The sequence below is a fragment of the Myxocyprinus asiaticus genome, chromosome 25 (assembly GCF_019703515.2).
Source record: "Myxocyprinus asiaticus isolate MX2 ecotype Aquarium Trade chromosome 25, UBuf_Myxa_2, whole genome shotgun sequence".
NCBI lineage: Eukaryota > Metazoa > Chordata > Actinopteri > Cypriniformes > Catostomidae > Myxocyprinus > Myxocyprinus asiaticus.
The window spans coordinates 28,070,468-28,087,655 of NC_059368.1; the positions used below are offsets into that span (position 1 = coordinate 28,070,468).

The 17,188-nt window shown below is 38.0% G+C and overlaps 1 protein-coding gene across 2 annotated transcripts; it reads right to left on the reverse strand.

The window, feature by feature from the left end:
• Positions 1 to 3,897: 3,897 nt before the first annotated feature.
• LOC127416531 (zinc finger protein 521-like) lies at positions 3,898 to 11,125 on the reverse strand. Of its 2 annotated transcripts, none has more exons than XM_051655973.1 (3): positions 10,859 to 11,125; positions 8,538 to 8,660; positions 3,898 to 7,688 (listed from the first exon to the last, which is right to left on the reverse strand). In XM_051655973.1, exons 1-3 carry the CDS (start codon positions 10,896 to 10,898, stop codon positions 5,098 to 5,100), a joined length of 2,754 nt encoding a protein of 917 aa, XP_051511933.1. In that variant the 5' UTR covers positions 10,899 to 11,125; the 3' UTR covers positions 3,898 to 5,097. The 2 variants fall into 2 exon arrangements, with proteins under 2 accessions (XP_051511933.1, XP_051511932.1); XM_051655972.1 differs by having other exon boundaries at positions 8,454 to 8,660.
• Positions 11,126 to 17,188: the final 6,063 nt, after the last annotated feature.

Sequence of the window (17,188 nt, forward strand, 5' to 3'; positions counted from 1 at the left end):
ATGTCATACAATGGAAAATTATCTTTTAGCACTGGCATAAAAATGTCCTAATACAAATGTGCATAGAAAGAGTATACACAAATATTGTAACTATAGTAGCCTACCTTTACAACATTTAAAACACATGTGACAAATTGCCCCGACCTAAAATGTATGAAAAATACCCTCGGCCTGAGAATACAGTTCAACTTTTCAGTTAAAGTCTACCTTCATTATATTGTTCACCCTTTCCTGATTGTATCCTAGTGTGTATTCTTGTGTGGACTTGTCTACCCGACAGCTATAGCAAAAATATGTTAATATTGACATTTTAGTTTGGAGATAGAATTCAGGAAAAAATCACTCTACCAGCATTTACATTTTTGAATTGTAACAGGTTCCTTCTCTTTTCCATTGAATCGAGAGACTGAATTAAATCTTATGGATGTTCTTTGACAAAAATGCAATATTTTATTGTAGGCTACTTTATTGAAAAAATATTATGAATCCTTTTCTATAGTATCATCATTCACTACATATAACTAATAAAAGAACAACAGTGCCAGTATATATATATATATATATATATATATATATATATATATATATATATATATATATATATATCAGTATCATGACTAATACTAACATCACAACTACAACAACCACCATTACTAATGTTCCAGTCATTGACATAGTAAGATCATTAACATGGTAAGATAATAAAAATCCAGCAAAAATCTAATGGTGATAACTGCTCTGCAGTGTAAAATGTTCAGCCATTATGCAGTTACATTTTGAGCCAATAGAGGGAAGTGTTGTCCCACTCAGGGCTGTAACCAGGGTTAGAAAATTAGTGAGGTCAGGGGTGGGGTGACAAGAATTGTACCAAAATTACAATTAGCCCATGTTTTTACCAATAACATTGTGAAACATCAGCTATTAAAATGAATTAAATCATGGCCAGTGTTCACATATATTTGTCATATTTTATACTGTAGTATGTACCACAGATGGTGTACTAGTGTAGTGTGCTACCGTTTTTGAATGTTTCAGATAATGTCATGATGATCATCAGAGCCGGATTAAGACTCCTTAGTGCCCCCGGGTATGAAGATATAGAGTTTTCTTGTAGAAGACATTAGTTTTTTGTTTTTTTTCTTCAGTGACTCATCTCATGTGCTATTTTCCTTGTTTTCTGAAGTCACACAATTGCTGGAATGAACCGAAATTGCGAAACTGTTTCCTTTGAGACGCAAAACTTTCTTCCTCCAGGGGGCGCTTGACGGCTCAGAAAACCGAATCCTCCATTGTTTTGCATTCAAATCTCAGGACTTTTTTTTATATCTACGAGAGACATTTTTACACTGAATAGTAATTTTTATTTAAAAGCGATAATTGCAATGATTTGTTCTTGTGGATGGAATCCCCACGCAGCAGTATCTATACAATCATTTCTCATCCAGTGATAATAAATGACTGTGATTGGACTGTAACAGGTTCTGCTTCAGCAGCGGTCTGGACAGTAATTTACAGCCTATTTTAAAAATTTTCAAATACATATTGAACTAAAGATTCAGTGTGCTGCACTGTATCGGGAACTTGTCTGATATGAACTGACCAAAGGCAATCTAAAAATTGCAGTCGCATGTTGTTCAGTTGTATATAGCTTCCACATTTATTTTTGAATATGAAAAATTTACAGAGGTCTGGACCTCTGTGTCCTCATAGCTGGTAACGGCCATGGTCCTACTTTCACTTTTTTTTTTTAACCATTATCGGCAAGCAAATTATAATAGAAACTGGAAGTGTTTGTTTTCCAGTTATGCATTTAGTGTTTCTCCACTGTCTCTGAATTTGTTCAGCCAGACCCTGACTCCCTTTTTAGAGGTCTCGTCATATACACTATAAGTATGTGGACACCCCCTTCTAATTAACAGGTTAGGCTATTTCAGTTACACCCATTGCTTGAATGTGCATAAAATCAAGCACATATGCTATCTCCTTTAACACACATTTAAAGTAGAATGGGTCATAGCTTTATGGTTCCCTGAACAGGAGCAAATCCCCACAGCCATATTCCAATATCTACAGTGGAAAGCCTTCCCGAAGAGTGGAAGCTGTTATAGCAGCAAAGAGAGGGCTAACTCTCTTTTAAAGCCTGTGGTTTTGAAATGGGTATGTGTGATGTTCGTGTGTCCTTATACCTTTAGCCATGTAATGTATTGTCCCCTGACTGTAAACCTACGTTGTGACCTACAATGATCATTAACAGCTACTAAGATTGTGGTAGAGATATATTTTCAGTCCTCTGTGGAAAAAGGGTCCACTGAGGAGACTAAATGCTTGGTCAGTGTTAGCTGTCTTTGTGCCAACTGCAGTGGTGCCAATTACACTCCATAATGCTAATCTAGGACCAAACATTTCAAAGAGTATGAATCAGAACTCACTTAACTGCACTATCTTTTTTGTCATTTCTCCACTGCACTCGACCCACTCAAGAGATGGGTATTGACAGATGGTCTGGGCATTAACCAGCATCATGTTTTCACAGCCGACTTTATGTTGGCCCAAAGCCTGGATAGATACACAAACAGAAAACCAAGTTAAAGTTTAAACAAAACATATATATTTTCTTGTATGATCTCTGTCTCCTTTATAGTAATGCCTCGTGCTGCTGAAAATAATTATATAGCATTTATATTGTGTTTATATAAAGTCATGAGTACATAAAAGGTCAACAGATGCTTACATAAGGAAGATGCAGTGACAACTCAAAAGACAACTTGCCAGAACACTGCAATTCATCTTTCTGATACACACTTTTTTCTTTTCTTTTTTTTTTACAATTATTTTTCTTTATTTTAAGTGTTTTTATTCATTTATATGGATTTAGATATTCTTGAACACCCTTCCCTTATTTTAATTGCATAGTTGGGTATATTTATTATATTGTTATACAACTTTTAACAAAAATGTTTTCTATGGAATATGCGTGTCCAAAATGATGTTGCTTTTCCTTCCTGTGTCTAAGGTCAAAGCACAGCTGCTGCCATGAAGAGACTGAGGGGTATTTCCCAATGAGGCAGCAGTGTGTCTTGTGGCTTCCAGCTCAAAAGGCTCTCGTATGTAATTTCCTTTCTCAAACACACACACAGAAAATCACTTCTGGCATTTATTATTGCTTTGCACTGCACTGCATGTACTTGAAAAAAACATTTGTTTACAAATGGACAGAATAAAATGATGGCAGAGTTACAACAACTCTGGTGAAAGGAAATAATAGTATGGAAGTAAAATACTGCCTGCCACTTAATTTTCTCCCCATTAAAGCCTAGTATCAAAACATCTGTAAATACTGTATAAAGTCACTGTCCTCCCAAATGTGAGAATACATAACTTAAATGTATTACTGCATCTTGATACCAATATATACAATAGAGCTGTTCAGCCATTACATCAATGTGTAGGTAAACCTGGAAGGCTTATTCACCATGGGTTCCCTCTGGAATTTCTTAGGATTTTTATAAGTAAAATAAGGTCTGTGGTAATTGAAGATACTTGAACGTTTTGTTCTGCAAAACATAAATTACACCAAGTCATTCCTCAAATGGGAATTTTAAAGCTGCTGTGTTTTAAAAAAATGTATTTTGCTAACAAGTTGCTAAATAAGGACTACAGGACTACTATATTATGCATTAATTGTTAGGCTTTTAATCAAGACTAAGAAAACATAAACATACAGAAACTACATTGATCAATGCACTGCTCCAGATTAATCCAGGACAGACTAATATATATATATATATATATATATATATATATATATATATATATATATATAAAAACATACCAAGGTTTTTTAATCCATTATGGAGACTTGAAAAATGGAAACACACAAACTCCCACACGTTCATGCACATTTACCCACATAGACCATTATTTATTTATTGTATTTTATTTTGCGGTACAACATCTTATACAGTTATAGAACAAGACAAATATCTGAGATTTTGAAAATTTGCCCAAATTAAAGTGATAAAAATGGAGAAAAAAATTATATTACTAAAAAATTATAGAATATTATTAAAGTAATAAAACATAATAAAAATGATTAATACGTAACATTAAAAATAGTTTGGTGATTATCAGATGTCACTGTCCAAAAGCCCTACATCTAATCCATAACATTCACCAAGAAGCCTGCGCAGATTTCATTTAGATGGAACATTGCTAATGACTCTTTCCCTCAGAACATCAAGTCCCATTGCACACAAATCTCATCCTCTTTTCCTTCCCTCTGTGCATCTGCAGCTCCAGTCATCAGCAACTCATTACTGTCTAGATAGCCAAGATCCACCAAAGATCCAGTTCCATTTCTTAACACATAAGGATTTTTCATAAACTTAAAGAGAGAGGAAAGAACCCAAATATGGCTGTAAATCTCTTGAACCTGAGTTCAGAACCTCAGAACTGTCCAATAAAGATTAGCATTGCACTTGGGAATATTAGTAATTTGCAGAGTGTCTCAAAAGACAGAAACATCTTTAATAACAGAGAGGGAGAAAATCAAAGCCTCTCAAAACCTTTTTTAATATCTTCAAATTCACACATTTAAGGCATAAAGGGATAGTTCACCTAAAAGTTTAAATTCTGTCATAATACACTCAGCCTCATATTGTTCCAAACCGTATGGCTTTCAAAAGGAGACGTTAGGCAGAATGTTAGTAACTGACTCGATCACCATTCACAAATTTGTGATTGCATCACACTAAAATCATGTTAACACATAAAATATTTATGTTTTGTGGCTATACTTTTAAAACAGTGTGTATTTTAGTGTTTATGGACTAGCCCCATTCACCTCCATTGTACTGTAAGTATCACACTGTAACAGCGATTTTTGATTTTTCTTAAAAAATAAACCAGGGTAGAGTCTTTGTGTGTGGTAATCAACTTAATGTCACAAATATTGTCTACTGAGCTTAACTTGTATTGAACCTGGAACGTTCCTTTAAAAACATAGCACGCTGTAGAATTAAATACAGATACTCCAGTACACAAGCAAACAGTAGAGCACATTTGACGTCCTTTACAAGTAATTATTTACGATTTGCCTCAAACCGGTGTGGTCTGAGTGAGAGCGTTCTTATTGCTTCTCTCCTCTGGTATGAGAGCCGTAGTCGAGCAACAGTTGACTACAGAAATTTTGTTCTTGTTGTCTTGTCTCTGCTGAAACCTGCTAACATTCACCATTTCAACCTTTGAGAAGATTTGAGGGTCAGGATGAAAATCAGAGGGATCTATGTAGCTGCTGGTCAGACCGTCACCCTGGACCTTTTGCATGTGGAAAGTTCCATGAATTTTCAGCTCAAGAGTGGAGGTGACAGTTTGCATGCACACTACACAGCGAAAGCCTGTCAGTGAGTTGTGCAGGTCTGGGTGCCTCTGACAGTGTTCCAGGAAGTCCTCCTCACTGTGAAGAGGAAGCTTGCAGATGCGGCAGTTGCCAGTGTCCAAGCTCCTGCTGTGGGTGACCTTGTGTTCAGTCAGCGTTAGCAGTGAGGGAAAGCGCTCTCCACAGATGGGGCATTGGCAGTTTTTGGTGGGGCCTAGATGAGTCTGGACGTGCTCCCACAGTGCCAGCTCAGTGAAGAAGGTCTTGGAACAGTCTTTGCATTTGTGGCTCCCTTGGATTGCCTCCACTTTGCGCCTCAGAGTGCCACTCTCCCCTGGCTGAATGTGGTGATCTCGCAGCTCGTGGTTAGCAAGCAGGGACTGCATGGTGTACGAGGCACCGCAGATTTCACAGGCAAACATCGGATCACTCATAGTCACATTCCCTTTGCTTTCGGCAGGAGAGCGTAACAGTGATTCCAACTTACTGTCTCTTATTTCATTATTCACTGGCAGCATTCCAGTGCTGTCCTTGGTAACTGATTTGGAGACAGGTGGAGGGGTCACATTGTTACCTTCAGCGCTCTGACTCTTGGCTAGGAGCTTCTTGTGTAAGGGCACCTCAAGGGAAGAGTTGCTCTTGGTACTGCACGGACTGCTTTTGTCACTATGTGCGGTGATATGACACTGTAACTCAATGTCCGTGTTAAAGGATTCTGCGCAGAAAATGCAGCAGTATACCTTGCATTGTTGGTCTAGATGTTTCTGTTTAACATGCACATGTAAGTCATACTCTTGCTCAAAGTTCCATTCACAGCACGTACAGTGGAACGTTGTTCTCTTGGTATTGTGCTTTGAGGCCAGGTGAACCTGCATGGAGACCTTAGTTCTGAATACCTGCTGGCAGAGGGAACAGCGGTAAAACTCAAGAGTGTGCATCTCGTGTAAGTGTCTGTGTAAGTCTTTGACACTGATAAAGGACTTACTGCAGCTCTCGCAGGTGTATAGAGTGGATGTATTGCTGAAATGAGTCACTGCATGTTCGTTCAGAGAGTCCTGGTTTGGGAAATCCTTGAAGCACTCTGGACAAGTAAGATTTGGAAGCATATTTTTGAGGTGGGAACTCAAGTGAGTTTGAAACAGATCTAGACTGGTATATTTAGCCCCACAGTGGTCACAGATTAAGTTGGTTGACGGAAGGGCACCCTTGCCAGTTTGTTCGGCCGGACTCTTGATTGTCGGACTCCGTGTCCTCTTTTCTGATTTGAGGTTCATAAAGTTCATATTCTTGTGTGTCTTTTTGATATTCTGCATTAGTTTTTGCTTCCCACTAAAGGTAGGCAAATGTGTGCAGTCAGAACAGAAGAGCAAAGCCTTTCTTTCTGCATTTTTTTCTAAGAGATATGGATCAAGCGACAAGGTCTTTTTAAAATGAGCTTGCTGTATATGATAATCAAGTGTGTCCTTTGTCAGGAATCCTCTGAAGCATTGCGAGCAGAAAAAGACGTTGCTCTCAATTACAGAATTTGAGTTGTGTGACTGGTGAACATGATCTTGTAGGGCTTTAAGGTTTTTTAAAGTTTTCGGACAAAAGCGACACTGGAGGACCGTCTGAACTGCTGCAGTGATCGATGCTTCAAGCAGCATCGAATGGCGTAGTAACACATTGGCCTCTTTCTGGTGTTCCTTTAATTCAGAAGGAAAAGTCGGGATGTCAGAACAGATTTGACTAGAGTGGATCTCCTTGTCCATCTCCTTGTGTTGGGTCTGCTCATACCTTCTGGAGTCCGTATGGTAGTGACAATGAGCACAATTGTTGAAAACCTTGAGCTTTTTGGTGAATTGGATTCCAAAAGAGTTTTTTGACAAAAACGGAGACTTTTGCTTTTGTGCACAAGGAGCTATTGGTTTAAATGCCATTGGATTGGCTGGACTGGAGAAGCTATAGTGTGGAGTGGCAATATTTGGAGGTTGCCAGTTCTCAAAGTCCTCCTTGTTATTCTGTGAATCATTTAGAATGGAGTGATGTTGAAGGGACATTGCACTAACCTGATCATATCCGTCACTGAAGCCCTGTTTGCTGTCTGTTGGTGTCTCACTGATATGTGTTTGGGATATTTCAAGAGGAACAAAACTGTTGCCAAGCAAAGGGATGTTTACCCTCTGGTGATCTCTGTTTTTCATTGTGCATTTCGGCAAATCTTCCACTTTAAATAAAAGGTCACCTCCATCTTCATGGTCAGGGGAGGAGTGACCAGAGGAAAGAGGTAAAGCTAAGCAACAAATGGGATCTTCCTCAACATTAGGCTTTTCTAAGGACAGAGAAGAGATGAAAATATATTTACAACTTTCATAAGCAATTTGTGCCATTAAACATAGTATCACCAAAATATAATTATACTGTTCATAAGAATTGTACTATTCTATTTCCAAAAGCTGCTCTTTTTCTAAGAGTTTGGCAGGTCAAAAAATAACCCAGCCTCCTAAACACCAAAAATATGAATTGAATGCTCTTTTCACACTTCTTTTTTTTAATGTAATTAGCTCGGTATGTAATCACATAATGAGCAGTCCCACTGTGACTAAAATTGCTGTCAGTGTGAGTGGACCATGCTGCTACTTTAAAGTACTGAACATGTTAAAGAGAGAGAGAGAAAGAAAGCACAGAACATGGTACCAAATACCACTGCATCAAAAAAGTTCAAAGGCTAAATATATGAAAACATAAATATTCTCCATAAGATTAGCAATTCCAATATCATAAATCCCAGATCATTTGTAATGGCATGCTTCATTCTCTGTTAGTGTGCAAATAGGGAAATGCAAATATACCTAATTCAAAGGTCACACAAACATGTAGGTATGCTAAACCCTGAATCAAAAACCCTGGAGGTCTCTCTTTTTAATCTCTCTATTTAAGGGATAAAGAGAGAGAGAAAGATGGAGAAAATATTCAGGTTGTTAATGTAAAGGACACTATGGAGTGATTTTAGCTCAAGAGAGAGCAAAATCCAGCACTAAGGGACAATAGGATTGTGTGGAAGTGTAGGTGTGTGTGTGTGTGTATACATGTGTACCTAAACTGTGGCAGTAGTTTAGTCTCTGCTGGGTGAAGGATTCTGACACCTGTATGCTCTCTACACATTTGTGCTCTTTCACACCTTCATCCTTCTCTTGTCCAAGTTTTTCCCTCTCCTCATCCATCTCTTTTTTCCTTTCCCAGGAGCAATGCTTCTTCCCCACACTCTCGCCATCTTCCTTAATGTTTAACTTGTCGTCCTGGCCTGTGGAGAAAAGAATGGCAATGAGAAAAAGATTTGCATAAACAATTACAAAACCTTTGATAGCTAACAAGGAGCACATAACCGACTTACAATACATGAAATTAAAACAAGCAATAACAACAAGAAAATGTAAAAACGGCATGAAGGTTTATTGGGTAAATGACTTTTTTTTTTTTCTGCCTCCTGTGGTCCATCTGGTACACAATGGCACACCTGTGCCCTGAAAAAAGGCAAAGAGTATACAGATATCAGCATCTTGATCTATTTTTCATCCAGCAGGGGACTACTCTCTTGTGCGTGTTTGTATAGCAGGTACATAGAAGACATGACAGTGTTTGAAATAATCAGCTTTACGCTTCATGTCTGTTTGCAGGTTTCAGTAGTAACATGCTATGAATAATAAAGTGGATGAAAATCCACACATTGTAGATTTAATCCCATGCACTTTTCAGTCATTTTTGACCGAAATCAATTTGGTTTCTTCAATAAAACTGGTTTCCTTTATCTGATGGGTACGAGACTTGGTGAATTTTCATCCATTTGATATCTGAACACACACAAAGAAATTGGAGTTGATTCGATCAGTCTAAGTTACTCTCGTACTGTTCCCAGTCAAAAGTGACCGTCATAGGAAATGAATGGGAAACACTAAAAATCACAGATTTTTTCCCCATTATTTATTATATAAAATCTAAAAAACAGGCACAATGCAGAAAAAACACACAGACATGAAGGGGTTAGACTACCAAACATCAAGAATGCAAAACACACACACACACACACACACACAAACATACACAAAAAAACTGAACTATAAAACAAAACCATTTTTTTTTTCAATAAATGTCAATGTCAATAAATAAATAAATATATAAATAAATCAGCCACAATGCAGAACACACACACACACACCAAAATGAATTGGTGAGACCATAACACATCTACAATGCTGAACACATTCATCTTGTTACAACCAGGGATAAATTAGGTTATTACTTGTTATTCTACATTTCAGGTATGCAAAAACTTACAAAAATAACCTCAAACAAATCAAACAAAATGCTAAACTTTGACAAAAGTAGTCTCTGATCATGCTTAAATATATATCTAAATGCAGAATTTGTGACAAAATCTAGAAATCATCTTCTCTTCAGCCAGGGATGAATAAGTAGCTCTCTCTAGCCATCTAGTGTTTATACTTGTAATTTCATCTGGTTTTTATTAGTATTTTAAGTGGACAGCACAGATTGATTCTTGAGACTTTAAGCTTTCAAACGGTATATAATTTATGAGGATTGGTTCAGTATGAGAGAAAATATTCATAAGAAAAACTTCAAAAAAGTCCAAGGTCATAGAGATAACTACATTAGTAAATAAGATTAAAAAAAATGCTGTTACATTATTTCATTTAGATTTGTTAACTTTCATAACAATTTAAAGAATTACATGTTTATTGTTTCCGGTCACTTTTGACCGGGAACAACTGGAACGTGATTTAATGATGAACAGTGCATAAGGGTTAAAAAGAAATATACAATGAGCCTAATTCAATGGTTATTTAAATGTTTAATAGTTATTAAAAGTTTTTCTTTTCACTTTTTTAATCATGCTACTTGTACTCTACATAACATCTGCATTTTGTGTTGTTACTTCCAGGAGACACATACAGTAGATGTGTCATAACCTCAATATGACATTTAAGAAATTAAAACATTTAATTGCACATGTAGCCTATTGTGTCTTTTAGCTACTCACGTGCACGCACACACTCATAAATTCAAATAATAATCCAATTAAGAAAAATGTAAAACATATATATATATATATATATATATATATATATATATATATACACACACACACACATATATAACAGTTCCCTGATGTTATGTTGCCAAATAAGTAAGCCACGTATTTGGGGCTTAGCAATATCCAGTCTTTGTAACTTGTTTCAGCCCCCAAAATTAATACCGAACTCTGAAATGTTTCACAAATGCAATTAAAGTCAAATGAAAAGTTCTGCTCCGAAAGAATATTAATCAGTATGTTCTTATAGTCGCAACATTGATCTGCAGTCAAACTGAAACTAATTAACGGCAAATCCGTCGATTTGTGCCGTGGTAATAGTCCACTTAGGAGAACAAGAAAGCAAGTGATTTCAGTCGTACACAAGAAAAGCTATCTTTCATGGTTCATACCTTTCAGAGATCTGGGCTTCGCTTGCTTTCGACGAGACATTATTATAAAGGACGTCAGCCGTTTTCAGTAGGATATTCGTTAAGTTCCTGTCCACTATTTGTAAACGCAGCAAAAGACGAACGGTGGCAAACAACACCAAAATCTCGAGAGCTGTATTTAGGGAGTGGAATAGAGGGAAACACCATTAATATCACGAGCAAAGGGACTCGCCCCCGCATACACCAACAGAATAACTCCATATGCTATGCGCCACCGGGGACACTCTCTTACTCTCACATAAACGCACGCGCACGCTCTCTCACATACGCTCACATAAACTCACGCGCACGCTCTCTCACATACGCTCACATAAACTCACGCGCACGCTCTCTCACATACGCTCACATAAACTCACGCGCACGCTCTCTCACATACGCTCACATAAATACACGCGCACGCGCACACACTCACTCACTCTCTCTCTCATAAAATGTACTTACAGTATTTGTGTTCTTCCCTCCATTATTTATCTCTTTTTTTAGGTGACAAAAGCGCAGGTTGCGAATTCACGAATATCTTCTGAAGAAAAGAATTAAGCATTGTATGACCGAGGTAAAGAGTTTCAGGTTGGATATTCGACGGATATTCACGCTGTCAAACCTCAATAGCTTTCAAACCAGTTGAGCCACAGACTCCAAATAAGTGTCATGATGTTGGAAAAATTGCGCACAACATTGCACAGATTTTCACAATTCAGACATTAATTCGCTTTCCAAATCTAATAAACGTGAAAATGTGAGCAGCATTCCGTATTCCTAGTCGAATTAGTTAGGGACCGTCAACAAAGTACAAACTTTTTAGTTGTGTTCGACTTGAACTGCATCTCGATTTGCAGCTTGGCGAGATTTGCCGCTGTTCTGAAATATTCGGTTTCTGAGATTTTTGGTTGCACTGGGCGGAGCATACATGAATATTCATGAGTTTTCTGTTTTGTGTTAAAGCCACACTAAAAATAGGCTAGTTTGAGATGAGCAAGTTCTGCACAGAACCGCTCACTGGTGATCAGCGGCAGGTGCATGCCGGTTAGAAATCTGTCCGGCTTGCTGTGAAGTCATGACAATGTATGTCAAAAAATGTCGTGCTAGGCGAGGCGGCTGCAGTTGTAGCAGTCAAGCAGCGCAGTTGCTTTTTCCAAGCTGCGCGAACTGCAAGCATGATGGGAAATGACTTGCTAACAACCGTGATGTTTCGTTAGCTTCTAAAATGTTTGATTTTGTATCTCTAATATCATGTTTTATGTGTATAAATTATCTGGATGGAAAGCCATGTCTTCTTGGCGAAATTAAATAACAGGTACATTAAGTGTCTTGTTCATCATATTTATTTTCATTTTAAAGCATCAGAATTTAAATTACATCCACTTCATCAGCAACAGCGCATGAACGTGAATCCCACGAAATCTGCCTTTGATCTCGAAGGTGTCTGATCCACCACGAGAAGTGAGAACTGACCAATTTGACAGCTCTTATTTCACTCCTCCCCTGACTGCAGCTATTTACTCTCGTCTACTTTGAGGCGTTTGGCATCTCAAACGAGCCTAATATTAGTGCATGCACAATCTATAAATTGCTGTGAAAAGATGAACAGTTAATCTTAACTTTGTTTGATGCTGAAACGTAATTACCTTTCCGAAAACATAGTTTAGATTAATTGTAATCCAAGCAGGCATTAATATTTTAAGTGTCGCTTTAACACAAAACAGAAAACTCATGAATATTCATGTATGCTCCGCCCAGTGCAACCAAAAATCTCAGAAATTGATTATTTCAGAACACTGGTTGCAGTTGGGGGAGGAGCTGAAAAGAGAGAGCCAACCTGGACACTTTGCTCTTCCCGACATCTGCTGAACCTACACCAGTCACGGAAGATCACGCGATGTTTGCAGACGAAATGTGATTCAGATAGACAGATGCTTGAATTTCACACAAAATGATCAGGAATATTATTTATTTGAAAGGTTTATGTGCTGCTTAAGTGCCTACTGTGTGTACAAGAAGAAAGTACAATAAAAGCCTGTATTATTTTAATACAGAGGCTGTGCCAGACAGTTGCTCTTGAATCACTCTTGTGGTATTTGATGGCATATGTAACAGTGACACCATGTGAAGTCAGACAGAATTTTTAACCAACATCACATTTATGCATTTGGCAGACGCTTTTATCCAAAGCAACATACAGTGCCCTTATTACAGGGAGAATCCCCCTGGAGCAACCTGGAATTAAGTGACACAATGGTGGTGGCTGTGTGGATTGAACCAACAACCTTCTGCTTACTTGTTCAGTGCTTTAGTCCACTACACCACCACCACTCCTACATGCACTGCATCAAGTCCAGCGCTGATCAGTCTGAGCAGCGCTGCATGAAGTCGAACACGCCTAATAGCTCCTTGGTCATGTGACCTACTGACGTCAACCAAGGTTAAAAATGTCCACTGACTGCCCTTCTATATTGCACACCCTTTAGTTTGTCCATTTTCATCTCACATGATTCTACATGAATTTTATAAACATTCTAATTTTAATAGCTCCTTGATCATGTGACCTAATGACTTCAAACAAGGGTCAGAATGTCCGCTGACTACCCTTCTATACTGAGGTCTTGTTTGAGGTCAATGGGTCACATGACCAAGGAGCTATTGAAATTAGAAAGAAAAACTAAAGGGTGTTCAATATAGGAGTCAGTGAACATTCTGACCCTTGTTTGAGGTCAGTAGGTCACATGACCAATGAGCTATTGAAATTCAAATATATATATATATATTTTAATGTAAAATCACTGTTGGTGGACGTTACACCAGGTTCACACATCCTCCGTGAGCAAGGCGTGAGCGGCGCGTTTTAGTTTCGGTGCCCATATTAACAGATGACACCGTTTACACTGCAAGTGTGAGTCACGAGATGAAGCGTCCCAGATGCGGCAGTGAGTGGATGGTTTTGGCGTTGAGCCTATTTTTGCCTTGTGACACACTGAGCTCAGTAGCTCTGGGTACAGTACAACACTAAAGTAATCAGGAGATTATAGAAGACACAAAAGCAAATCAAAATTATTCAAACTGAACCTATAGTACACTACAATTTATATGTCTGCATGCAAGTAAACTCAATGAAATAACTTAATAAAGGAAAGAATTAATAAACTGCCAGACCTTTTGCCATTGTGTGTATATAAGTGTACAGTATAGACACAACATTAACCAATCACAACCAAGTGTGCTGATAAAGATGAAGTGCACATGACTGCCCGCCGTTGTCCTTGAAGCAGCAATAACCTCAGCTTATTATGACCTTATTAAAGAATAAATATAGCGTAGGACCCCATAGATAACTTTATTTCCTGTGCAGTGGTGCTGCTGTTTCTCACGGAAGAGACATGGCCAATGTGAATGTCCAACGTGACCGCCCCGCTTAAGCCTCGCTCACGTCACGCTCATAGAGGATGTGTGAACCCGGCGTGAGGAAAACTACAGGCGAATATACGTTGAATAACCAACCCGAAACTGTATTTACCTCAGTATGTTTGTATTTATAGGCTATATATACACATGTGGCGAGTGGTGCTAGCGGGCTGCGGTAGTGTAGTTCATTTACAAGATATTTAAAAATGTAGCCAACTATGTCAAAAGACGAGAGATTCAGGCTGCACGACTCCAAAAAGGGACCAGGTTCGAGGAGCATACACCAAGTGTGAACACAAACAACACAGGCATGCTTCCACAGTCTGAGTTTTATTGACAAAGCAATCAGACTTATTACTGGTGTGCCAGGTGGCAGCACTCTACAGGCAAATGCCAGGTAATGGACAAACCATTGAAGCCATCTGCAAGGGGGCGACTGCCTATCCTGCTACACACATACACACAAAGAATAAACATTTAAAGAAAAAATGTTAAAAAAAAAACAAAAAACAACAACAAAAAAAAATCCTTGCATGTGACCCTAACTCTTTTTTCTTTTTTACTATTAAATTAAATTATTAAATGCAAAATGCCAGCCCTGCCACCTTTTTATAGTATTGTATTTAGATATTTGATTTTACAAACACTCTACTCACTTATTTCATTTGAAAATGTGTAGAGATTCAATATACTGTCTATTAAATTTTTTTTGACCAAAACATTGCTTTTGTGTGTCATAAATAAAAGCCATTCTCACAATTTTATTTTATTTAGCAATTTCTTAGTTTTTTTGTTTGTAAAATAATTGTAATAAACATGGATTTCTTGTACTTTTTGTCTAATACATTGGTGAAAACTCTCCTTCACAATGCCAGAGATGAGAACTTTATAAAATGGGAATTTTTTAAACAAAGCTGATTTTGAGGGGCAATTTAATTGTCAAGTGTGTGTACTGTAAGAGTACTTACATAGCACGTACCCACAGTGGCCTGCCACTCAAGAAATGCATGTGGACCGTTGAGCGATTGCCATCTTCTTGCTGGTGGTCTACCAACAGAGGCCCAAGTACGGCAAACCACTGGAGGCGTGCCACTCAAAAAATGCTGGTGGACAGACAGCATTGTTTGCTGGGTCAACTTGCCGGTGGTCTGCCGACGGAGGCCACTGTCTCTGTGCCACCCAAAAAAAACCTGAAAAACATTTTTAGCTGGGAAGTCGTGATAAATTAAAAGAAGTTGGTAAGGATGTTCTTATGTGCAATATATTATAAAAAAAATAAGAACATTTATCTTGTTTGTGTGATATTGCAACAGCTCCGCAAACAAGTAAATAATAATAAATACTTAAGTTTCAGACAAAACAATGTCCAGTTAATATGAAAATATGTAGCAAAATAGACCTTATTCACAGTAGCGCCATCTTCAATTTTTGACGGGGATGAAAAGGAGGCTGCGAGGAATAGACTTACCATCTCTACAATGACATGCACTGTAAAAAGCTCCTAGATCACATCTAATTGTCTGAAGTTTGTCTACAGTAATTTCTTGGAAATACATTTTTTCAATGTTTTGTGAGTGGAATGATTGAAAATCACTAAAGAGACTGTACGTCTATCCCTCACAGCCTCGTTGTCAAAGATGGCGCTGCTGTGAATAAGGTCTATAGTTCCACAACAAGCCAAAGGCATCAACACAATTCTGCTCTCTACACTGCTCTCTTGCACATAAAGAAATCAGTGTTTTTGAACAGATCTTTTAAGTGAATGAATAGTTCTCATTCACTTTTGTTTAGTTGGAGAATTATTCTCTGTGTCCGATTATCCATACTTCCCTATAATAGTATGCCAAAAACAGTATACCAATTGAGTAGTATATCTGAATAAAACTAGGGTGAAGGAAAGAAAATAAAAAATGCAACTCAGCCTTCTAACACAATACCAGCTGGTAGTGTAGTCTAGGGCATACGCAGGCATACGTCGAATGCCCACCTATCTTTCTTAGGGTTTTGCGTATGCCCACCTGAAATAAGTGATGATATGTATGGCCGCCAGAACAACGAGTAGGCTTTTGACCCGGAAGTTTTGCCGCAGCACCGTTGAGTGAATTGTGTGTGTGTATTTTAAAAAGTGTATAACGTGCCAGTAAAGGCAGCCGGTTGAGTTTCTGGTGCCCCCCTAGGAAGTTGGTGCCCTACGTAGGCTGCGTAATATAGGGAGCGCAGCGCCGGTATTGATTACCAGCTAATGGAAACCTGCTGCTGTCTCCAAGGTTCTGTCACAGTGTCTCTGTTTGATAGTGCACTAGCCAATGCAGAAGTTGGAGACATTGCTGGAACCCTGCAGGTAATCTAAACTGTCATTAACACATTTAATCCCACCGGTTACAATTGTGACCGGGGTCTAAAAGGAGTTGTTGATGTATTTTACACATAGTAGTCAATTGTAAATGACAGTGCAGACTTTTTTGCATGAGTTGTGCAAATAGTCTCATGACTAAAGCTATTTAATTCCACTGTGGAAAGATTATGTCTGTCAAAACTCCATAAAAAGAAGCGAATCCTGTCATAATACACTTACAGCTACCATATTTTGCACATAATTTGAATTGTGTTCATTTTCTGTTGTTCAGCTCTGTTGGTGGGGTAGGTTTTGTGTGGATGACTGAAAAATACATCTGGATAAAGCATATTTTGTCCACTCATGTTTATAAAGATATTGCGATTAATTGCGATTAACTACAAAAAATTATGCGATTAATCATGATTAAATATTTTAATCGTTTGACAACCCTAATATGTGTGTGTGTATATATTTAATGGAAAAAATACTTACACATTTTACATGTGTACTGTACATAAATATAAATGAATTTTAGAGATCAGTGCATGTGTTTTGTT

What these genes read in the sequence shown, in the direction of transcription:
- LOC127416531 (XM_051655972.1), bottom strand. Translation starts at nt 10,898, where the DNA reads ATGTCTCGTCGAAAGCAAGCGAAGCCCAGATCTCTGAAAG. An exon ending in GAAGCCCAGATCTCTGAAAG is followed by an intron (nt 8,661 to 10,858) that starts GTATGAACCATG and finishes TTTTCTCCACAG; the next exon opens with GCCAGGACGACAAGTTAAAC. An exon ending in AAACTACTGCCACAGTTTAG is followed by an intron (nt 7,689 to 8,453) that starts GTACACATGTAT and finishes CTCTGTCCTTAG; the next exon opens with AAAAGCCTAATGTTGAGGAA.